Here is a 21,665-nt window from a genome sequence, read left to right as displayed (position 1 = left end):
GGGTAGGAAGAGGGAGTTTTTCAAAACCTCATCTGACCAGCCTTGGAAGCCTGGAGCCTCCACTGGCTCTGTGTCATCTTTCACTTCCCTTTTCCTCTGCTGTATCTACAGCATGACCTCATGAGTGCTCCTCCCACCCATGAACAGCTGCCCCCAGCTGGGCTGCATCGGCTGGGGCTACGCCATGGCTGCAGGGCTTGATGGTCACCCAAGTTTGGGTTTTATTTTTTTTTAAAGGGAATCTAATAGGAGATCCCTTTGTTCTTTTATTTTTTTAAGATTTATTTATTTATTTATACAAGCACCAGGTACAGTCAGAAGTGCGGGAGGTGTGAGAGAATTCACCAGAGCCAGAGGGGAGAGCAGAGCAGGCAGAAGGACCGAAGTACACTGCTGAGGGGAGCAGCGGGCGGCAGGAGAGGTCTGCGCGCCATGTGGGACTCTCTCCCAGTGGCCGGGGATCGAACCAGCACTGCAGAGGCTGCGGGCAGCTTCACAGCCCAGCGCTCAACCGCTGCGCCACCAGGGGAGGCCCCAAGTTTGGGTTTTACGGGGAAAAAAGAGAAAAGAAAATGAATCACTTCCTGGTGGCGCAAGGGATTAAGGCTCAGCACTATGAAGCTATCCGCAGCCACTGCAGCACAAGTTGATCCCTGGCCAGGAAGCTACCCACATGGTGCAGCAGACCTTATGAAGCTGATCAGCCACAACTACGACCTGAGATTCTGGCTTGGTGTGTACTGCTCACATGCTCAGCAGGTGAGGAAAGCTGGCATTAAGGATAAAAAAAGAGAGACACCGGGGCCTCCCTGGTGGCGCAGTGGCTAAGTCTCAGCGCTATCAATCTGTTGCTAGGCACTGCCTCATGAGTTCGATTCCCAGCCAGGGAGATGACCCACATGGTGCAGTAGACCTCTCTTGTCTGCCCCGTGCTCCCCTCAGCAGTGTATTTCAATAGATCCGTCTGTTCTGCTCTCCACTCTGTCTCTGGTGAATCCTCTCTCACGCCCGCACCTCTGGCCTACACCCCAGTTCTTGTATGCATAAATAAATAAACCTTTGAAAAAAAAGAGAGGGAAAGAATCGATGGCTGTTTTGGAGACAGGTGTGTCAGGTCTGAACCTGGTGCCATTCAGACCCAGCAGAGCTCACCTGCCTGGCTCCTGCTCGAGATGGTGGAGGGCAGGTTGGGCGCACTGCTGGGGTTTTGGTTGTGAATCCTGAGCTGGTTTTGAAAATGAACCAAGACAAAGCTCCCACCGACACCAATGAGGTAGCAGTACCAATTAAGTCTTGGAAACAGACAGATCAGATTGGAAAGGCAGTTACCCTGAAGGGGGATGTAAGCAGAGCCTTAGGAAAGGTTTGAGGTTGTTGGGGAAAAGGTGCCTGGGAGAGATGCTGCTTGGAGCCCGCTGGAGAGGAGAGGCTTCGCTCGGTTTGGTGTGGCTTTAATTGGTTGGGGAGGCTGCAGCTGACTTGGAGGACAGCTAGATGGGAGAAGGTTTGACTCAGCTTGGAAGAGGCTTTAGGAGATAGACCTCAGGTCGGGGAACTGAATTCGGCTTCAGGAAAGATGCTCCTGTGGTGGGGCCTCAGGAGTGCCACTGGTGCCCACCCCAGCTGCCACGGGTTGGCTGGGTCCTGGCCCACTGCTTGCCGGTGTGCCCTCAGTTCCAGGGCCCCTTCCAAGGGACAATGCTATCTTGCATGAGCAGCTTTTGGTTTGGACTACTGGACACTACCTGGGGCAGGGCACCCAGCCATTTGTGGCCTTAGGAACTCTTATCCCGAAATCCCTCTTGGTAAATACACCCCACTGTTGTTGCACCCTGAGATTGCGCTGTCTTGCAATTGTCAGTACACAGGTGAAGAGCCCACAAACCATGAGCAGATCCCCCAACTCTGCTCACTTTCTCCCAGACAACTGTTTTGCTGCTAAGGAACACGGTCATTGAGTCACTAAGTCACACATCAGGTTGGGAGGACACTTGCCTGTCGCAAGGCCTGAGCAGTAAGTACAGAGACTTTAGAGACTGAAAACGCATATCCAGTGCCGGGGGGCATGGCAAGCACTAACTGCAAGGATCACCACGACTCCTGGTCACTGAGGACAGCAGGGCAGGCTGGGGTCCACTGTGGTTTGTTTACAGTCCGCCGCCTCTTCCAGAGTCTAAGCCCCGTGGGGCAGGGCGTGGTGGGCTTTGTTCACTGCTGTTTCCAACACTAGAAGAATGCTCAGCATCTAACAGTCACTCAACAAATATTTGTTAAATGAACAGGTGGTTTTCTGGAGGATGGCCCACCTATAGGGCTGACCTGTGGGGGAAGATTATTTGTTAGGGTAAGACAGACATCTCGAAGATGGAAAAGACTCAGAGAAATGGAAGGAGAGAGAGGCAGAAAAATGTTCTGAGCCAGCTCTGGCCCTATGAGCGTTATAACCCAGCCAGTTACTCCCCTAACTGGGAGTAACTATTTTCCTTCGAGTATCACCACCCATCCCGCAAGTTTGCGGGGAGCTTGACCAAGAAAGCGGGAGCACACAGCAGGTGCTGCAGACATCAGATGCAAGGGTCCCCCAATATCACTGCTCCCCTTCCTCTCAGGTGGGTTAGGACACTTTATGCCCCAACAGTCTGTAACACCGAAAATAAAGAACTTGGGGGCAACTGTGAACAGAGAAGGCACCTGCTTACAACAATGCTGTTTGTGGATTTCCAGTCCCTTCCTTGTTCTCCTGTGTTACTGGGTTTCATCCAGGGGAGAGGGGAGATTATAGGAAATGAATACTTTCTTCCTGGGCCTCCCCGGTGGCACAGCGGGTTGAGCACAGCGAGTGGAGTGTAGCGGGTTGAGCGCAGCGCTGTGAAACTGTCCACAGCCTCTGCAGCAGGGGTTCGATTTCCGGCCGGCCAGGGAGAAACCCACATGGTGCGGCAGACCTCTCCTGCCTCGCCTGCTGCTCCCCTCAGCAGTGCCTTTGGTCTGTCTGCCTGTTCTGCTCTGTCTCTGGTGACTCCTCTCACCCTCCCGAGCCTCTGACCTGTACCCCAGTTCTTGTATAAAAATAAATGAATCTTTAAAAAAAATTATAAAAAAACCTTTTTCCTTATATATTTCTATCATGTTTATAAACACCCATCAGCAAAAGGAGCAATGATAAGCTACAAGCACAAATTTTAAAGCAGGGGAGACGTGTGTGTGTGCAAGGCCAACTGCTCTGCTGCTGATGCTAGATGCTCTCCGGCCCCCGTGGGTTATAATAACCAACAGATCAATGGCTTCTACTTTTAGGCCCCGCCAAATGGACTCTCCCAGAAACCGAGCTTATTCTCCCGCCTCAGAGTTCCAGGAGGAACCCTAAGCAGCCTCAGGAGGACAGAGAAGACAAGGCTGGAAAGGACAGTTCCTGCTCCAAGGAGGAGCGCTCTGGACTCAGCTGCACACGCCACAGTGCCCTGTGGCCTTCCAGGTCCCCAGCTGAGAAACCTGCTTCTGCAGCAGCGAGGCCCCCAGGAGAGCTTTGTGTTAGAAGGGAGAGAAGCAGCACTGGTTTCCCGGACACAGGGGCACTACCGGCTTCTGCAGCGCCATCCCCTGGTCATTGTGGTGAGTCCCGAAGCCAGACCTGACTCCTCAGATGACCACTGAAGGCTCGAGGGGGAAGATTCGCCCGCCCTAGGGCCCCTCCATGCCTACGTTTGCCAACCCTTTCCAACATCCACTCTGAATGCCAGCTCCTGAACTTCCATGTTGGAACATGTCCTGACCACCCCTCCCCTTACTCAACTTTAGTCTTCAGACAGAATATCTCAGTCAGCTAGCAGCAGACTGCCCATTTTGCTGGAAATTTCTTTTCACAAGGGGCTCAAGCTGGATGAGCTGAGGGAACTGGCACTGCCCTGAAACTACCAAGTGACCACTGAGAAGGTGGTAGCTGCGCCGACTGAACAGTGAGCCTGCCACTGCCAGATGGTGACCTGTGTCCCCCCACGCAGGTAAGTCTCTGCCTGGTCTCCAATCACCAAGCAGGGCCTTCAAACTGGATGGACCCAATGCTAGAGCCAAGCCCTGCAACAAGTGAAGGCCCCGGTGTTTTGCGATGGGACAGCAAGGACACAGTGTCACAATACTTCAAACAGAAACCTGACATTGGTGGGCCTCCCTGGTGGTGCAAGGGGTTAGGACGCAGTACTATGAAGCTATCCGCAGCCACTGAAGCATGAGTTTGATCCCCAGCCAGGGAGCTACCCACATGGCGCAGCAGACCTTTCCTGACTCACCCGCTGCTCCCCTTAGCAGTGTATTTCAGGCAATCCACCTGTTCTGTTTCCCACTCTGTCTCTGGTGAATCCTCTCATCACCCCCCCCCACACCTCTGGCTTGTACCCCATAAATAAATAAATCTTTATTTTTTTGAAGATTTATTTATGCATACAAGAGCTGGGGTACAGGCCAGAGATGCAGGGGGTGAGAGGATTCACCAGAGACAGAGTGGGGAGAAGAACAGGCAGACTGACTGAAATACATTGCTGAGGGGAGCAGCGGGAGAGTTAGGAGAGGTCTGCCTCTCCATGTGGGTTGCTCCCTGGCCAGCCAGGGATTGAACTTGTGCTGCAGAAGGTGCGGATTGCTTTGTAGTGCAGTGCTTAACCCCTTGTGCCACCAGGGAGGCCCTAAATAAATCTTTAAAAAAAAAAGAAAGAGGGCCTCCCTGGTGGCACAGCGGTTGAGCGCTGGGCTGCGAAGCTGCCCGCAGCCTCTGCAGCACCAGTTCGATCCCCGGCCACTGGGAGAGAGTCCCACATGGCGCGCAGACTTCTCCTGCCGCCCGCTGCTCCCCTCAGCAGTGTACTTTGTCAGTCTGCCTGCTCTGCTCTCCCCTCTGGCTCTGGTGAATTCTCTCACCCTCCCGCGCTTCTGACTGTACCCAGTGCTTAAATAAATAAATCTTTAAAAAAAAAAATAAGAAAGAAACATGATTTTGGAGAGACATTCTGTAAAAGGAGAACTGTATCTTAGCACTGAATGGGCAGGACTTAGAACAGCAGTTATCACTTCTCCTTGCATATCTAATGCTAGGCCTAGGTGGGGTCACTGGGGGGGCGGTGTCAGCTGCACTTTTGTGGTTCTTGGTTGGCTGTATGGGGAGGGCCTTGGGTCCCTCATATCCCTCACTAGAAAGCCTATCTCCTGGGGGAGGACAGGGGCAGGGAAATAGCTATTGCTGACGTTATGACACAGGCAGGGAAGTGGAAGCCAGGAGAAGGAACCCTTAGCACTTCAGTTTATGAAATGTGTGTGCAGATATTATTTCATTTAGATCTTTGCCTGGGTGACTCAGGTTATTAGGGATTGTCAGAACTCTTAGACTTTTTTTAAACTCGTAAAGAGTTTTTCTGTGAAGCCAGAAAGAACAAAACTATTGATTGAAACCATGGTCAATATGATTTTCACATCTATCTATCTGTACAGCCCTCTCTAGAAATAAGCTGTCTTGGCTCATTTTTAATGTACAGTAGCTCCCCCCTCCTTGTCTGCAGGGGATCCATTCCAAGACCTCCAGTGGATGCCTGAAACTAGGGATGTACTGAACTCCATCCTTACTATGCTTTTCCTTAAACTACATATTTATGATGAAGTTTAATTTAAAAATTAGCCCAGTAAGAGATTCACAACAATAACAAAAAATAAAACAGAACAATTACAACAATATCATATAATGAAAGTTACGTGAATATCTCCCTCGCTCTCAAAGGGCCCGCCTGGTGGTGCAGGGATTAAAGTCTAAGCGCTATCAAGCTATGGCCAGCCACTGCAACAAGAGGTTGACCCCGGCTAGGGAGCTGACCCACCTGGCACAGCAGACCTCTCCTGTCTCCCCACTGCTCCCCTCAGCAGTATATTTCAGTGGATCCACCTGTTCTGCTCCCCACTCTGTCTCTGGTGAATCTTCTCACCCCTCACATTTCTGGCCTATATCCTAGTTCTTGTATGCATAAATAACTAAATCTTTTTAAAAAATGACCTACTGTGTACATTTCGGGCTGTGGTCGAGGGAAGGTAACTGAATCCGTGGAAGGTGCAACCGCAGGTAGGGGGGAACTACTGTGTGGGCAGATCCAGCTTCTCAGAAGGAGTAGAAAAATGGGGGGACCCCACCACTCAAGCCCATCTTTTCAGCTGCACTGATAGGCTGGGTGGGCAACAGCCCAACACATGCCTCTGTCAGCAACCCTGGCCGGAGACCCTGCTCAACGCGGGGTGTGCCTGGCCACCAGCTAAACCCCACTCAGGGCCAAAGTGCCCAAACTGAGATGGGTGGAGACCTAGAATGTCCTAGAAAGAGAAGGGTGTCACCAGCCAGGAACCACCACCAAGAGATAGTTCCTTTATTAAAATACCTGTACTTCCTCCATTTATGATGGAGTAAAACTGGGTCCAGAGGAGGCAGAGAAGGGCCTGCCTGCTTTTTATTTTGTACAATTCAGAGCTACTTGTGTGTGTGTTTTTAAAAAACTGTTCATCTTCCTAGAGTAATTTCTCCTCTTCTCATCCTATTCCTGCTGGCCGCAACATCACTGTCTGAGCTGAGACTTCTCTGACTCTCTCCTCCCCAGTAGATTCACCTGCCAATTATTTATCAAAGTATCCTACCTAATGCCTGCACTTTATTACATCTCAATCATCTTCGTATTGCTTCACGTACTAATTCAACACTCTTCTACTGGAACATCCATACCACGAGGGCAGACCTCCTGTCCCACTCACTGCTACCCTCCCAGGGCTGAGGACAGCAGGAAGATGCTCAGTAAATATTTTTGAAAAAACAAACAAACAAACAAATAGATGGGCAGGTGAAAGAATTTACAAGTTTCCAGAATTATTCCGTCAGCCTGATACAAAGAACAAAACCAAGTTACTACAGAGATCTGGTTAACTATAGGGCTGGTCACACCAATTTCTCTGAAAGTGATTCCTAGTCGACCCTGGCGAGGCCTTCACACTTGCATGTGTGTACATAGGGCTGCTGTGAGCCAACTCCCACCTTCTAGCTGTCCTTGTAAGCAAGCGTGCATGGACCATAGCTACAGCCAGACGGGTACGGACTGTCTGTGGTTGCTTTTGAGCTGCAAGGGCAGATGAGTCGTTGCAATGAAGACCATGTGCGTTGAAAATGTTCACAAGCTGGCCTTCTAAGAAAAAGTGTGATGCACCCTGAACTTGAAGAAACAGAGATGTAGTGTAAGACTTCGGAACTTCAGAGTTCACACAGATTCTTGCAAGTGTTGATAGTGGCTAATATTTTATTCGGGCCTTATTATGCGCTAGGCATTGTGCTAAGCGATTTGAGTGTCCATCTTGTCATTTAATTCTCATTACAATGCTAGGAGTAGATGCTGACTGCTGAGGCTACCAGAGGACCAGTCATTTGCCAGGGTCAGCATGGTCTGTGACAAACCCAAAGTTCAAAACCAGACCTGGCTCTATGTACCTCTGAGACCTACCATTGCATCAACTGTGCTGTGCGGCCGCCATGGAAAGCACTCTCCTGTCACACCCCGCAGAGCCCAAGGCACTCTCAAGACGGGGCTGCCTCCCTACTGTCCTCAGAAGACCACCTAAATGACCCCACTTCCACGGATCCACCTCTTCGGGGTGGGGCTGAGGCTGTTCCTTCTAACTTGAATGCCGCTTCTTCTCTTTCTCTGAATTCTACCAATTTGTCAAGTCTTGGTTAAGCCCTCCTTCTCTGAGGGCTTCTCCTTGCCCTAGGTATTTCTTTTATTCTCTTGCCTTCTCTTTGAAGGCACTGTCTATTTCAATACAAAGTTCTAAAATGCCCTTTGCAAACATAATAGCTCACAATGGATCGGGGTTTTTTTGCAGAAAGACACACCTCAATTTCTTCATGCACTACCCTTAGAAAAGGATTGATTAAGAGTGTTTTACTTGTAGTAAGAGGGAAGAAAAGAGGTAAAGCAACTTTGAAGGTGCTGTATAAACAAATTTGGTGTGAGGCTGGTATTGAAGGACAAATCTTAGCCCTCAATGCCTTGTGCTCTAGTTGAGCTACACACTTCCTATTAGAAATTGATGTTCTGATCCAGAAAACCAAATGCCCTTCATAATGCAAGAACCATATAACAGTTCTCTGAAGCCAGCTACAAAGGAAGTAGCTGACAAGTCCAAAAGGTTTTATAAAATCTTTGAGTGCTGAGGCACTCAGCCACCTTCAGACCTTGTCCAACCGTGGAGCCGGCTCTGCCAGAAGAACCTGTCACTTATGCTATAGACTGAATGCTTGGCCCCCAATCCCTGCATTCACATCCTAACCCCAATATGTTGGTATTTGGAGGGGGCCTTTGGGAGGTGCTTAGGTCATGTGTATGGAGCCCTCATGAATGTGATTAGTGCCCTACTAAAAGAGCCCAGAGAGGGCCTCCCTGGTGGTGCAGGGGGTAGTGCAGCAGGGTATTTCAGTAGATGCGCCTGTTCTGCTCCCCACTCTGTCTCTGGTGAATCCTCTCTCGCCCCCTGTACCTCTGGCCTATACCCCAGTTCTTGTATGAATAAATAAATATTTTCTTAAAAAAGAGCCCAGATTGCTCCCACACACCTTCCCCAGGTGAGAACACAGGGAGAAGTGAGCAGCCTGAAACAGAAGGCAGCTCTTACCAGACCTCAGTGTTGGCGCCCTGTCCTCAGACTTCCAGGATTCAGAATTGTGACAGATAATTTCATGCTGTTTACAAGCCACTCAATCTACAGCAATTTGCGCTAGCGCTCCAAACAGACCAAGACAACTTATTAACACTGAGTCAAGCAACACGTTAAATACTCTGCATACAAACTTCCATTAAGTCCTCACCATCCTACTTTTAGCTCTGCTTTAGACACTAGAAAACAGAGGCCTGGAGAAGTTAGGGAATCTCCCTTAAGGCTACAAGGTTACTAACTGGCAGGGTGGGCATTCAACCAGACAGCCAGCTTTAGAGTCCATACTGTCAACCCTGATGCCAGTTGTGCCTTTGGTTGTCACTATAGCCCAACAAACTGGGCTTGTCCAAAGGTATACCATTATAAGAATCTTGACAAGCACACCCAACTCCTTCATAAATGGCAGCCTGATTTACAGAAGGGGCCGCTGCTTCAGAGATTCACACAGATGTCAGAGTGCCCGTGTGTACCTGTGTGCCCGTGTGTACCTCTGTGCCCTTTCTACGTGGACTTTCTCCATTTGTTGGAAACCAAAGAAAAAACACTTGGCCTACCTGAAACCATAATCGGTCCAGATTAGATTAGAAAGGTCAGCAGTTTGCCTTGCTCTTCCATTACAAAAGATGTATTGCTTTTTAACAAAGGATTTGCTCATCCTGTCTGGTTGAGTAAGCAAAAACGACAATCCTTTGCATGAGCAAAGCTTAGGAAAGTGAAGTAAACAGAACTTGTTGGGTGTCTGCAATGTCACTTTCAGTTGTGCTTGAGAGGAACATTTTAGTGCGAGCATTTTGGCTCTATTCTATTTGAAGCCACATCCATCTTTCTGAAAGGTAAAATGGCTTGCTTTTGCTACTTTTGAGGAATTTAAGTGGGGTTAAAAACATTGCCACTTGAAGGTAAGGGTTGATTTAATTCCTTCTCTTATCGTTGACTCCCTGAACTAATAAAAATAATCTGATGAGTCCACCCCACCTACCCCCCACACCCAGTTTCTGAGACTATCAGGTGAAACAGGAATTCAAATTAGGAAAAGAAACCCAAGCTTATTCCTTAAGTGACTGTCCCTGCTGGCTTGGTGTGCTGGGACTAGGAATTCTGCCTTCTGACAGGGGACCCCTGTCCAGGGAAGCTGACTTCCTCACACATAAACAGCCCTTTCTACCTGGAATTGGGACGGTGATGCCTATGGCCAGGACGCCCGCGGCAGGGTGTCTGGGGTGCCACCAAGTCCCCAGGGTCACCTCCACACTACAGTGCCTGGGCCGGGTTCTCCATCAAATCTGTGCAATAAGCCTCTTCAAAACTGTCACTCTTGACCAAGCTTATTCTGGGAACGTTCCAGGACCTGAGGCCATGTCACCAGCGGCGGGGGATCTGGAAGCGGCCGCCTATCGTGGGGTGGGGGTGGGGGTCCCCAGAGCGGCCCCCGGCGGGTCCAGAGGGGCCCCGGCCTGGCTTCTGGAAGCTCCGAGGAGGCTGACCTCAACTTTGTTCTTTAAAAATAGCAGGGAGGCCGCGGCGCTCACGTGAGCCGGCCGCTGCCCCTCCTCGGCCCGGCGGCGGCCCCCGGCCCGGCCGCGGGGGACCCGGCCCGGCGAGCGGCCGCGGGGGGCGGCCGCGCTCACCTTCTTCACCGACAGCGAGATGTTCTCCAGGATCCGGTCCTTCACCTCCCGCGGCTCCATGGCGCCGCCGGCGCCGCCGCCCCGCCGCCGCCGCTTCCCGCGCCGGGCGCCCGGGGCCGTCGCCAACCGCTGCCGCCGGCCGTGCGGGGGCTCCGTCGTGCCGGCCGCGGGGCCCGGCGCCCGCCGCCCGGCCCTGCCTCGCCCGGGCCCTCGCTCCGCCGCGGCCCGGCGGCTCCCGAGCGCGGCCGGGAAGGAGGCCGCGGCCGTGCGCGGAGCCCGGGCGTCAGGAACTGATGTCAGGCGGGGCGGCGCCACGGCCGGCGGGCGGGCGGGGACGCCAGCCGCGCCCCCGCGCCCGGACCCCGCGGACCTCGCGGCCCTCCGCGCCGTCGCAGCCGCGGACCCGCGGGCCGGCGCCCCAGACCCCTCACCACCGACCCGGCCCCGGCGCCCGCGGGCCAGACGCCGGGACGGCGCCTCTGAGGAAAACGCAGACCCCGCGACGCCCCCAACGCGCAGGCCCCGGGGCCCCAGAAACCCTCGGCCCGCAGACCCCGGGGCCGTTTCCACCCACAGAGCCCCGAGACCCCTCAGCTCACAGCCTCCGGACCCTGGAACCCCTCAGCCCACAGGCCCTTTGACCCCTCAGCTCACAGACCCTGGGACGCCAAGAACCCCTCAGCCCACAGAGCCCCCAAGACCCCCCTCAGCTCACAGACCCTTTGACCCCTCAGCTCACAGACTCTGGGGACACCCAGAACCCCTCAGCCCATAGAACCCCCAAGACCCTGCTCAGCTCACAGACCCCGGGACCCCACAATCCCTCAGCCCACAGGCCCTTTGACCCCTCAGCCCACAGACCCTTTGACCCCTCAGCTCACAGACCCTGGGGATGCCCAGAACCCCTCAGCCCATAGAACCCCCAAGACCCCACTCAGCTCACAGACCCCGGGACCCCACAATCCCTCAGCCCACAGGCCCTTTGACCCCTCAGCCCACAGACCCTTTGACCCCTCAGCTCACAGACCCTGGGGATGCCCAGAACCCTCAGCCCATAGAACCCCCGACCCCACTCAGCTCACAGACCCCGGGACCCCACAATCCCTCAGCCCACAGGCCCTTTGACCCCTCAGCCCACAGACCCTTTGACCCCTCAGCTCACAGACCCTGGGGATGCCCAGAACCCCTCAGCCCATAGAACCCCCAAGACCCCACTCAGCTCACAGACCCCAGGACCCCACAATCCCTCAGCCCACAGGCCCTTTGACCCATCAGCTCACAGACTCTGGGACACCAAGAACCCCTCAGCCCACAGAGCCCCCAAGACCCCCTCAGCTCACAGACCCCGGGGACCATTTCAACCCACAGGCCCCCAAAGCACCCTCAGCCCACAGACCCCTGGACCCTGACACCCCTTCAGCCAGAAACCATGACAGCCCTTCTCACGAAACCCCTGGAGGCCCTCAACTCACAAACAGACCCTGGGACCCCAGAACCCCTCAACCCACAGACCCTTTGACCCCCTCAGCTCACAGACCCTGAGACCCTTTCAACCCACAGGCACAGGGACCCACTCAGCTCACAGATTCTGAAGGCACCCACCGACCTGTGCCACCATCTCCCACCCTGGTCAGCCCAAAGACACCCCAGGCAATGGACTCCAAGATCTCCTGCAGCGCACAGACACTCCCTCCCACCCTGAGACTCCTCAGCTCACAGACCTCTGGGATCCCATTGGCCCCCACAGATCTGGGGGCCTTGTCCCCAGTCCTCCCTTTCCTCACAGTCTGGGGAGACCCTTCACTTGCTCTGGGTGGACACTGACAGACCCTCACAGAGTCCAGGAACTCTCTCCCTCAGCCCACAGCTTCCACCTGTCCCCTCCCTTCCTTAGCCCAGAGACTCCTGGCCATTTTGCATCCTTCAATGCACAGACCCCAGCTCTCCTCAGTCCAGCGACCCAGCCCCCCTGGATTTTGTCAACCTAAATACCCCCGCACCCCCACTTCACCCTGCCCATAATTCTCTGCCCTGGGACCCTCCCGGGCCAGCTGGCCCTCATGGGTCCAGAGAAGCCAGAGCCTCTACCCCCCTGTTGCTCACCCTCCCAGGCCGGTTCTAAACTTTTGGCCCCTTCAGTTCCCCGGTGCCCCTCCCCACCTCCAAAACACACCCTCTTCACTTCACCTTCACTCCCCAGGCCCCTTTTAAGTGGCCCTACCCTTATCCCACTTCTAGCCTGAATATCCGGAGAGCCTCTACTCCCTCAGCCCTAAAACCTGCCAGGATAGTTCTCCTTATGGCCTCGCACTCCCTCTCAAAACCTCTTACGCTTCAAGTGCTCAGTCTTCTACTTGGCTCCTGAACTCATTTGGTCTCCATTTAAATATATTCCTGATACATCCATCAGTCCCCACGTTCATTCTTTTTATAAATGTCAATGTCTTCTTAAGTGTCTTTTTAAAATTTGAGATACAATTGACATATTAGTTTCAGGTATACAATATAATGATTCTACATATATGTTTACATACTTACACATATATATGTATGTTGAAATGATCACCACCCTTTGTATTTTTTTTAAAAGATTTATTTATTTATACTAGAACCGGGGTACAGGCCAGATGTGCAGGAGGGTGAGAGGATTCACCAGAGACAGAGTGGGGAACAGAACAGGCAGACTGACTGAAATACACTGCTGAGGGGAGCAGCGGGCAAGACAGGAGAGGTCTACTCGCCACGTGGGTATCTCCACAGCTGACGGGGATCCAACCGAACCCGGCCCTGCAGAGGCTGCAGACAGCTTCACACAGTGCTGCCTCAACCACCTGCACGACAAGGGAGGACCTACCCTTTGTATTCTTAAGACACACCAATTCTCTTCAGCCCCCCAGTTTTCCTCTTCTCTGTTCAGGCTACCCCTCCCTCAGTCTCCCAGACCTAGTTACCCTAGCACCCATCTAGAACACTCATCACACAGCTTATCCTAGATGGACCCCACTCCAGACATATGCAGAAGATCCTTTCCCATCTCCAGGTTTCCCAAGGAGACTCCCAAGATGGTGGCAGCCATTTTGTTTTTGTTTTAGGTGACTGCATGAAGGGACAAAATGGTGTGTCAAGAAAAGGAAAGGGCCAGGCTTCCCTGGTGGCGCAAAGGGTTAAGAAGCAACCTGTGAAGCTGTCCACAGCCACTGTAGCACGAGTTCAATCCCCTGCCAGGGAGCTCCCCTCAGCAGGGTACTTCGGTCATTTCAGTTATTCTGCCTGTTCTGTTCCTCACTCTGTCTCTGGTGAATCCTCTCATCCCCTGCATCTCTGGCCTGTACCCCAGCTCTTGTATGCATGAATAAATAAATCTTAAAAAAAAAAAAAAGGAAAGAGAACACCTCCTTGAGAAACAGGTATTGTGACATTCTCTTACCACCTCAGGATATCAGGCAAGAGTTCTTTTTTTTTTTTTTTTTAAAGATTTATTCATTTATTTATACAAGCACTGGGGTACAGTCAGAAGCGGGGAGGGTGAGAGAATTCACCAGAGCCAGAGCGGAGAGCAGAACAGGCAGATTGATGAAGTACACTGCTGAGGGGAGCAGCGGGCCGCAGGAGAGGTCTGCGCACCATGTGGGACCCTCGACCCGAGGCCGGGGATTGAACCGGCTCTGCAGAGGCTGCAGGCAGCTTCGCAACCCAGTGCTCAACTGCTGCGCCACCGGGGAGGCCCAGGCAAGAGTTCTTAATACAAACGGTGGTGGTGATGTGTTGAGAGCTGATGATGTGTCATGCAGAGCTGCTTAATGTGTGCTTTTTTGTTTTAAAGATTAATTTATGCATACAAGAACTGCTGTACAGGCCAGAGGTGTGGGAGGTGAGAGGATTCACCAGAGACAAAATGGAGAACAGAACAGGTAGATCTACTGAAATAGGCTGCTGAGGAGAGCAGTGGGCAAGTCAGGAGAGGTCTGCTGCGCCATGTGGGCAGCTCTCTGGCTGGGAATTGAACTCATGCATGCTTCAGTGGCTAGTGATAGCTTTATAGGTTGCATCTTAACTCCTTGAACCACCAGGAAGGCCCCCTGCTTAACAGATGCTGGCCTCATGTGCCCTCACGCGATTTTTGAAGAGATGAAGAGATTATGGGAAGGGGCGATAATTTGCCTAAAATCATGCAGCAAAAGGTGGACCCCAGAAACCATTTTTGTCCTTTCCTGGGCCAAGAATCCCTTTTCATTTTTTTCTAGGAACTCCTGGGTGCTTGGCCTTCCCCTTCATGGAGAGAAGCTAGTCTTTATAGCAAATGAAGCCGGGGGCATTTTTTATTGGTATGGAGCTCAGGAAAATCAGAGCTAACAGACTCTGTGGAGCTGGACTGAGGATATTATGGCAGGTGGGGATAGAGGCTGCAGTCACTGGACAAGTAGGGAAAAGGCTGAGGGCAGAACACACACTACTTGGAGTGAGGAAAGAAACAGCCTGGTACCCAAAAGTGCTTGTGCAAGCAGGAGGAAAGCCGGCTCGACGGACCAGTCTAATGGCTTCAGTGCACTTCCTTCCAACTCCACCCAGACCCCAACCTGTTGGACTAGTGGACGCAACCCTAGTTCCTGAGAATCCATTGTGCCTGAAGTGGCAGCAGCCAGCTTTGAGATTCTTCCCTGCTGTCAAATTGCAAGCCAGCTTCTGGGTGGCATCTTCTGGCAGGCACCACCTTCTATAAATGGTTACTCATGCTGGGACACGTGACAGTTTCAAGGGACGTTTTTATGTCCCGACTGTGTACCTGTGATGTAAGAAGGCACAGCTGCCATGTTGTTCTTCTCTTCAGACATTACCGGGTGGTCACACACAACTGCTGACAATGCCCAGGAGCATGCGCTCTCACTGCCTGCCACTGCCTATGTGAGTGGCGTGGGAGCCGCTGGGAGAGGGAGGCACGCTTTGGCCTGGCAGGACTTCTAGCAGGGGCAGCGAGGGGGCCAAGGGTGTATGCTCCTTTGCAGAAACTGCCCCATGCCCAGAGCTCAATTATGGAATCCATCCTTGCCTGTCAAAAACAAGGCAACTCCTGGGCCTCCCTGGTGGCACAAAGGGTTAAGCACAGCAGTGTGAAGCTATCCACAGCCACTGTAGCACAAGTCCGATCCCCGGCCAAGGAGGTGACCCCCACATGGCGCAGCAGACTTCTCCTGACTCACCCGCTGCCCACCCGCTGCCCCCTTTCCGCAGTGTATTTCAGTCAGTCTGCCTGTTCTGCTCCCCGCTCTGACTCTGGTGAATGCTCTCACCCCTCCACACCTCTGGCCTGTACCCCGATTCTTGTATGCATAAATAAATTGTAAAAAAAAACCAAGGCAACTCCCAAACCCCAAAATATCCGAGGGTGCCTGTCTATTCTGTCACTGGGAGTTATTTAAGCCTTTTAACTTATTGCCCAAGACTCTGGGAATCACGTGGGAAGTGCATGAGACTCAGGCATCACGAGTCAATAGCCTCAACTGACTCACACGAGGCCCTTGGGCAAGTTACCCTGTCTTAGTTTCCAGATCAGTGACACAGGAAAAATGATTCTGTTCCTTTTTTTTTTTTTTTCCAAAAAAAAAAGATTTATTTATTTATGCATACAAGAGCTGGGGTACAGGCAAGAGATGCGGTGGGGGGGGGGCGGGGAGGAGAGGATTCACCAGAGACAGAGTGGGGAGCAGAACAGGCAGACTGACTGAAATACACTGCTGAGGGGAGCAGTGGGTGAGTCAGGAGAGGTCTGCTGCGCCATGTGGGTTGCTCCCTGGCCGGTCGGGGATTGAACTCGTGCTGCAGAGGTTGCAGACAGCTTCATAGCGCTGTGCTTAACCCCTTGCGCCACCAGGGATGCCCCCACCTTTTTAAAAAATATTGTTCTCACTTAAGTCTCTACAGCTAAACTCCATCAGAGGGAATGTGGGAAGAAGTTGGGAAGGAAGGCGTGTTCAGAGAGAGACCTGGCCCTCCAGTCTCCTTTACTCTTCTTACCAGTGATGGGTACTGCCTCAGAGAGGACAAAATCCTGGCAGCTTCATCCTGCCACATTCTTAAAAGTTCATTGGCTGGGGCCTCCCTGGTGGTACAAGGGGTTAAGTCTCAGCATTATCAAGCTATCATCAACCACTGCAGCATGAGTTCGATCCCCGGCCAGGGAGCTGAACCACTTGGCGCTGCAGACCTCTCCTGTCTCCCAGCTTCTCCCCTCAGCAGTGTAGTTCAGTCAATCTGCCCATTCTGCTCCCCACTCTGTCTCTGGTGAATCCTCTCATTCCTACCCCCATCTCTGGCCTATACCCCAACTCTTTTATGCATAAATAAAAAAATAAATCTTTAAAAAAAATTTCATTGGCTGGGATTTAAAAAAAAATGTGGAGGATGGTTTAAGGAAATAATTCCTCCCCTACCCTCCAAGTACTCAAGGTAAATACATTTGTGTGTCCAGAGGATGGAGGAAATATCTCCTTGGCCGTCAGCTTCAGGAAGCTGAACCCCATCAGAGAGGGGGAGCGAGCAGGAGCTGGTTGCTCATGGCAGCAGTGGTCTGTCCCCCTCCCTCTCCATCTCTAGCACTTCAAAGGCAGAGATCTATAACTACGGAGTGGGTAAACCAGAATAAGGCCGATTTAGCAGGTGATTTTATTGGAAGTTTCCTTCCTCGTTACTGTCAGGTCAGTAAGATGGGTTGGTGAAAACTGGAATATCACAAAACCTCCAACAGCTTCCTGTCCTGGCATTTGGAATGACACCCACACTCTTTTCCCTGACCTCTGGGGCCTTAGGTGATCTGATGCTCTGCCACAGCCTTTCTCCCACCATCCCTACTACCCACCCTCCCAACCCTTCTCCCCTAGTCCCTCTCCCCCCATCTCTTCATCTCTCTATCAGTGGGCACAGATTCCCACCAACCTTCTGTTTGGCAAACATGCTGGTGGGGTCTCAGCTGAGGACCTTTGCTGGAAATGTGCTTCTCCAGTGTGGCAGAGGCTTCTAACTGTTGGCCAAAATCTGTTCTTTCCACAGTGACAGCACAAGACTATGATTCCCAGTCTTCTTTGCAGATGATCAAGTTCTCACCCACTGGCGAGACCATGAGCAGAAATCAAGTGATCTGCTTCTGGACTTGGAGGTGAGTGGGGGGCCAACTGCCTGCTGTTATTTCTTCCACTAGGTAAAATGAAACACAGGGGAGGTTAAGAGTCTGGTTCCCTGAATCACTGCAGGGAGGCGAGTTGCCCAGCCACCAGGAACACGTATTTTGGATTGCAACATAGGCAAGATGTAAGGTAAAAATGTCTGCTGTAATACAATGTTGGAACTTTCGGCCTCTCTGTTCCCTTAGCCTGGCCTAACATCACATATCCTGAGTGCTCACCTGACGGAAGACTCAGGTCTCAACAGAAATGCTCACTTCTCAGAAGAACTCTCCCTTCAATCACTCAACAGTGAGTCACTTCTAGGACCTCCCAGCAGGCCAATCTAGCATATTTTCACAGTAGATCTTACTACTCCCTGGCATTGCTGTCACTCTTCAACAAAACTGCTATCATGTGAGTTCCCTGGGAATGCACAGCTTTGCTCAGCCCATTCCACATTGTTTTTCCAGTACCAAGGGATATGGCGTTCACTGTTTATTGGATTAATAGTGTCTGGTTAATTTTTAATTCAGTAGGGATGCTGAAAAATGTCTAGCTGGCCCAAAAGGAAAAGGACAGAAATAGGCCAACTATTAAGGCTGTGTCTCTTTACGACTGACTTGGGCCTTTTTGTTCTAGAGAGATAATGGATGGGATATGGCCATTAGCAGAGGGATGCCGCTTGCTAGTGTCCCGATTGATCTTCCATGTGGTTTATTTATTTATTTTTAAAGATTTATTTATTTATGCATACAAGAGCTGGGGTGTAGGCCAGAGGTATAAGGGGGTGGGGTGAGAGGACTCACCAGAGACAGAGTGGGAAGCAGAACTGGCAGGTGCCACTGAAATACACTGCTGAGGGGAGCAGGGAGACAGGAGAGGTCTGCTGCACCCTATGTGGGTCAGCTCCCTGCTGGGGATCAAACTCAGGCCGTAGTGGTGATAGCGCTGAGACTTGACACCTAGGCCACCAGGAGGCCCCCTGTGGGAGAGTTTTAAGGAGAGTCATGACCTCATTGAACAGGATCCTGCTGGCCAGCGTGCTGAGAACAGAACATAGGTGGAGACGGCGGAGCAGGGAGACCTGAGGCAGCAGGTGGAGGAGTGGTGCCTGGGACCAGGTAGGTGTGACAGGAAGGTCCAAGGTTTGGAGTGGGCAAATGCAAAGATGAGGCGGCCATGAGCTTCTCAGAGGGAGACTGCGAGAGGGCAAGGCGGGTGGGTGGGAGGGTGGAGAATTCCAGACTCAGGGCATTTTCATTTCAGACACCGGAAACAGAATAGGGAAAACGTTTGCTTTCAGTAACTCTAGGAGGAACCAAGTCAGACCAGGCTCTAACATTTACTTGAGGAGAAAGTCCATCGGTAAGGATTGGTAGGGTTCACTAACCCCATTAGTGCGTGGGTAGCTCTGAGTAGGGAATCGGTTTCTGGGGACAATTTCGTCCTTTATGTAAAATGGCAACATGCCCTTCTTACTGCATACTTGGAGGTTTAGAATCATGTTCTTTTGGAACTCATTGTTTCTATTTCTTTGTACGTTTAAATGGATATCTACCCATTTCTTACATTTTCTTCCTCCAAGTTGTAGATACAGTTTCCTGCCATAAGCTCCTCAGTGCATTTACTTGCCTGATACTTAGTCTTTTTTTTTAATCAAGAGGCCATTCTTTCTCTGTGCCAATGACTGATAATTATTTCCACTAATAACTAATGTCTCACAATTTTTTCACAATAAATCTGAACTCTTCCTATCAAGTACATCTCATTTCAAATTTAAGATCTGAAAAATGGCAAAAATGGATAAATGTATTACTTCTTTCCCTAGAATAGCCTTTGCTCACATTGTTTTTTTTACATAGGCAAGGAGGGTAGTAGAACGAGGAAGGGCAGATCTATGCCATCCCCCTTACATCCCCTGCCAGCCCACGTACATTTAAATCAGGGCCCACACAAAGCAATGACTTCACATTATTTTTTTTTTTTAATAGAGGCATGTTTTATTTATTTATTTGTTTGTTTGTTTGTTTTGTTTATACAAGCACTGGGTACAGTCAGAAGCGCGGGAGGGTGAGAGAATTCGCCAGAGCCAGAGCGGGGAGCAGAGCAGGCAGAAGGACCGAAGCACACTGCTGAGGGGAGCAGCGGGCGGCAGGAGAGGTCTGCGCGCCATGTGGGACCCTCCTGTGGTGGCCGGGGAGCACCCGGGGATCGAACCAGCGCTGCAGAGGCCGCGGGCACCTTTGCAGCCCAGCGCTCAACCACTGTGCCACCGGGGAGGCCCCACATTGTTCTTTTTAACACCCCAGGGTGTTCCCGCTTCACTTAGGAGTCTCAAAATGGTTTTTTTAGCCGGGCGTGGTGGCGCGCGCCTGTAGTCCCAGCTACTCGGGAGGCAGAGGCAGGAGGATCGCTTGAGTCCAGGAGTTCTGGGCTGCAGTGCGCTATGCCGATCAGGTGTCCGCACTAAGTTCGGCATCAATATGGTGACCTCCCGGGAGCGGGGGACCTCCAGGTTGCCTAAGGAGGGATGAACCGGCCCAGGTCGGAAACGGAGCAGGTCAAAACTCCCGTGCTGATCAGCAGTGGGATCGCGCCTGTGAATAGCCACTGCACTCCAGCCTGGGCAACATAGCGAGACCCTGACTCGCCAAAAAAAAAAAAGAGGTTTTTTTAAAAAAGGATTCATTTATGCATACAAGAGTTGAGGTGTAGGCCAGCGGAGTTGGGGGTGAATGGATTCACCAGAGACAGAGTGGGGAGCAGGACAGGTGGATCTACTGAAATACACTGCTGAGGGGAGCAGCGGGCCAGACAGGAGAGGTCTGCTGCACCGTGTGGTTAGCTCCCTGGTTGGAGTGCTGCAGTGACTGATGACAGCTTCATAGTGCTGATGCTTAACCCCTTGCGCTACCAGGGAGGCACAATCTTTAGGGGAAAAAAAAAAAACCGTTGGCATCCTTGTTTTAGATTTCAGATTATGGAAGCTAAATTTAAAGTAGTCTTTGAAGGGCCTCCCTCATGGTGCAAGTGTTTAAGTCTCAGCACTACGAAGCTACAGCAGCCACTGCAAGAGGTTGATTCCCAGGCCTCCCCGGTGGCGCAGCGGTTGAGCGCTGGGTTGCGAAGCTGCCCGCGGCCTCAGAGGCGCCGGTTCAATCCCCGGTTGCTCCCCGGCCACCGAAGGAGGGTCCCACATGATGCGCAGACCTCTCCTGCCGCCCGCTGCTCCCCTCAGCAGTGTACTTGGGTCCTTCTGCCAGCTCTGCTCCCCGCTCTGGCTCTGGTGAATTCTCTCACCCTCCCGCGCTGCTGACTGTACCCAGTGCTTATATAAATAAAAAAAAATAAATCTTAAAAAAAAAAAAAAAGAGGTTGATTCCTGGCTAGGGAGCTAACACATGGCGCAGCAGATTTCTCCTGTCTTCCCCGCTGTGTATTTCAGTAGATTCGCCAGTTCTGCTCCCCACTCTCTCTGGTGAATCCTCTCACACCCCGCACTTCTGACCTACACCCTAGCTCTTGTATGCATAAATAAATAAATCTTAAAAAAAAAAAGTAGGCTTTGAACGCCCAGTCTCAGTAAGACTCAGCTCTGTAGCAGAAAACCTGTTTCAGATGAACTTAAGATCCCATCGTGGGCAGACTGAAGTGAGAATGTCATCAGGCTTGGGGGTTGTTTAGAGTGGTACTTGAGTGTGGCTACTGGCATGCAGAATTGACTGGAGCAGATAGATCGGAAGCCAACTGTTAGTGAGGAAACTGTTTTGCTGAAGAATCTACAAATCAATTTCAAGCCATGGACTCTTCCCCAACCCTCAGGGCCCCAGCTGTGTCTGACCAGGAAGCTAGGAGAGCTGCACACAGTGCCAGAGGAGGGCAGACTGACACTTCAGATGGGGCCACAGACAATGGAAAAGAAGGTAATTAGACTCTTAGAGGAGCTTCCCCGACTTCTTCACATCATCTCCAGGCAGGATGTCCTAATTGTTGGGGCCAGTGACTTGCATTTTTGTTCTTCCGTTTTTTGAATGGGATTTGCCAGGGCAGCTGTTCTCTCCCTGCCCCAGCACCACATGTGGTAGGCGCAGGTAACATTCCCTAGTGCAGAGTCTGCCAGACCATGAACAGTCATGATCAAGACCTGAGGGCGAGG

General features: G+C 51.8%; 1 protein-coding gene across 2 annotated transcripts in view; it reads right to left on the bottom strand.

Annotated features, from left to right (window-relative positions):
• The window catches only part of PLEKHM2 (pleckstrin homology and RUN domain containing M2), a 36,268-nt gene extending 25,839 nt beyond the window's left edge, over nucleotides 1-10,429 (bottom strand). For both annotated transcript variants that reach the window (XM_037501454.2, XM_037501455.2), the window contains exon 1: nucleotides 10,353-10,429. In XM_037501454.2, the coding sequence (XP_037357351.1) occupies nucleotides 10,353-10,412 (60 nt within the window). In that variant the 5' untranslated portion in view covers nucleotides 10,413-10,429. The remainder of the gene's footprint in view (nucleotides 1-10,352) is intronic.
• Between the last annotated feature and the right edge of the window lie 11,236 nt (nucleotides 10,430-21,665).

This window comes from Talpa occidentalis, unplaced genomic scaffold (assembly GCF_014898055.3).
Source record: "Talpa occidentalis isolate TD23 unplaced genomic scaffold, MPIMG_talOcc4v2.1 talOcc4.9, whole genome shotgun sequence".
NCBI classification, from domain to species: domain Eukaryota; kingdom Metazoa; phylum Chordata; class Mammalia; order Eulipotyphla; family Talpidae; genus Talpa; species Talpa occidentalis.
The sequence above is the reverse complement of the archived record's forward strand: the minus strand, read 5'-3'. Positions and strand labels throughout refer to the sequence as shown.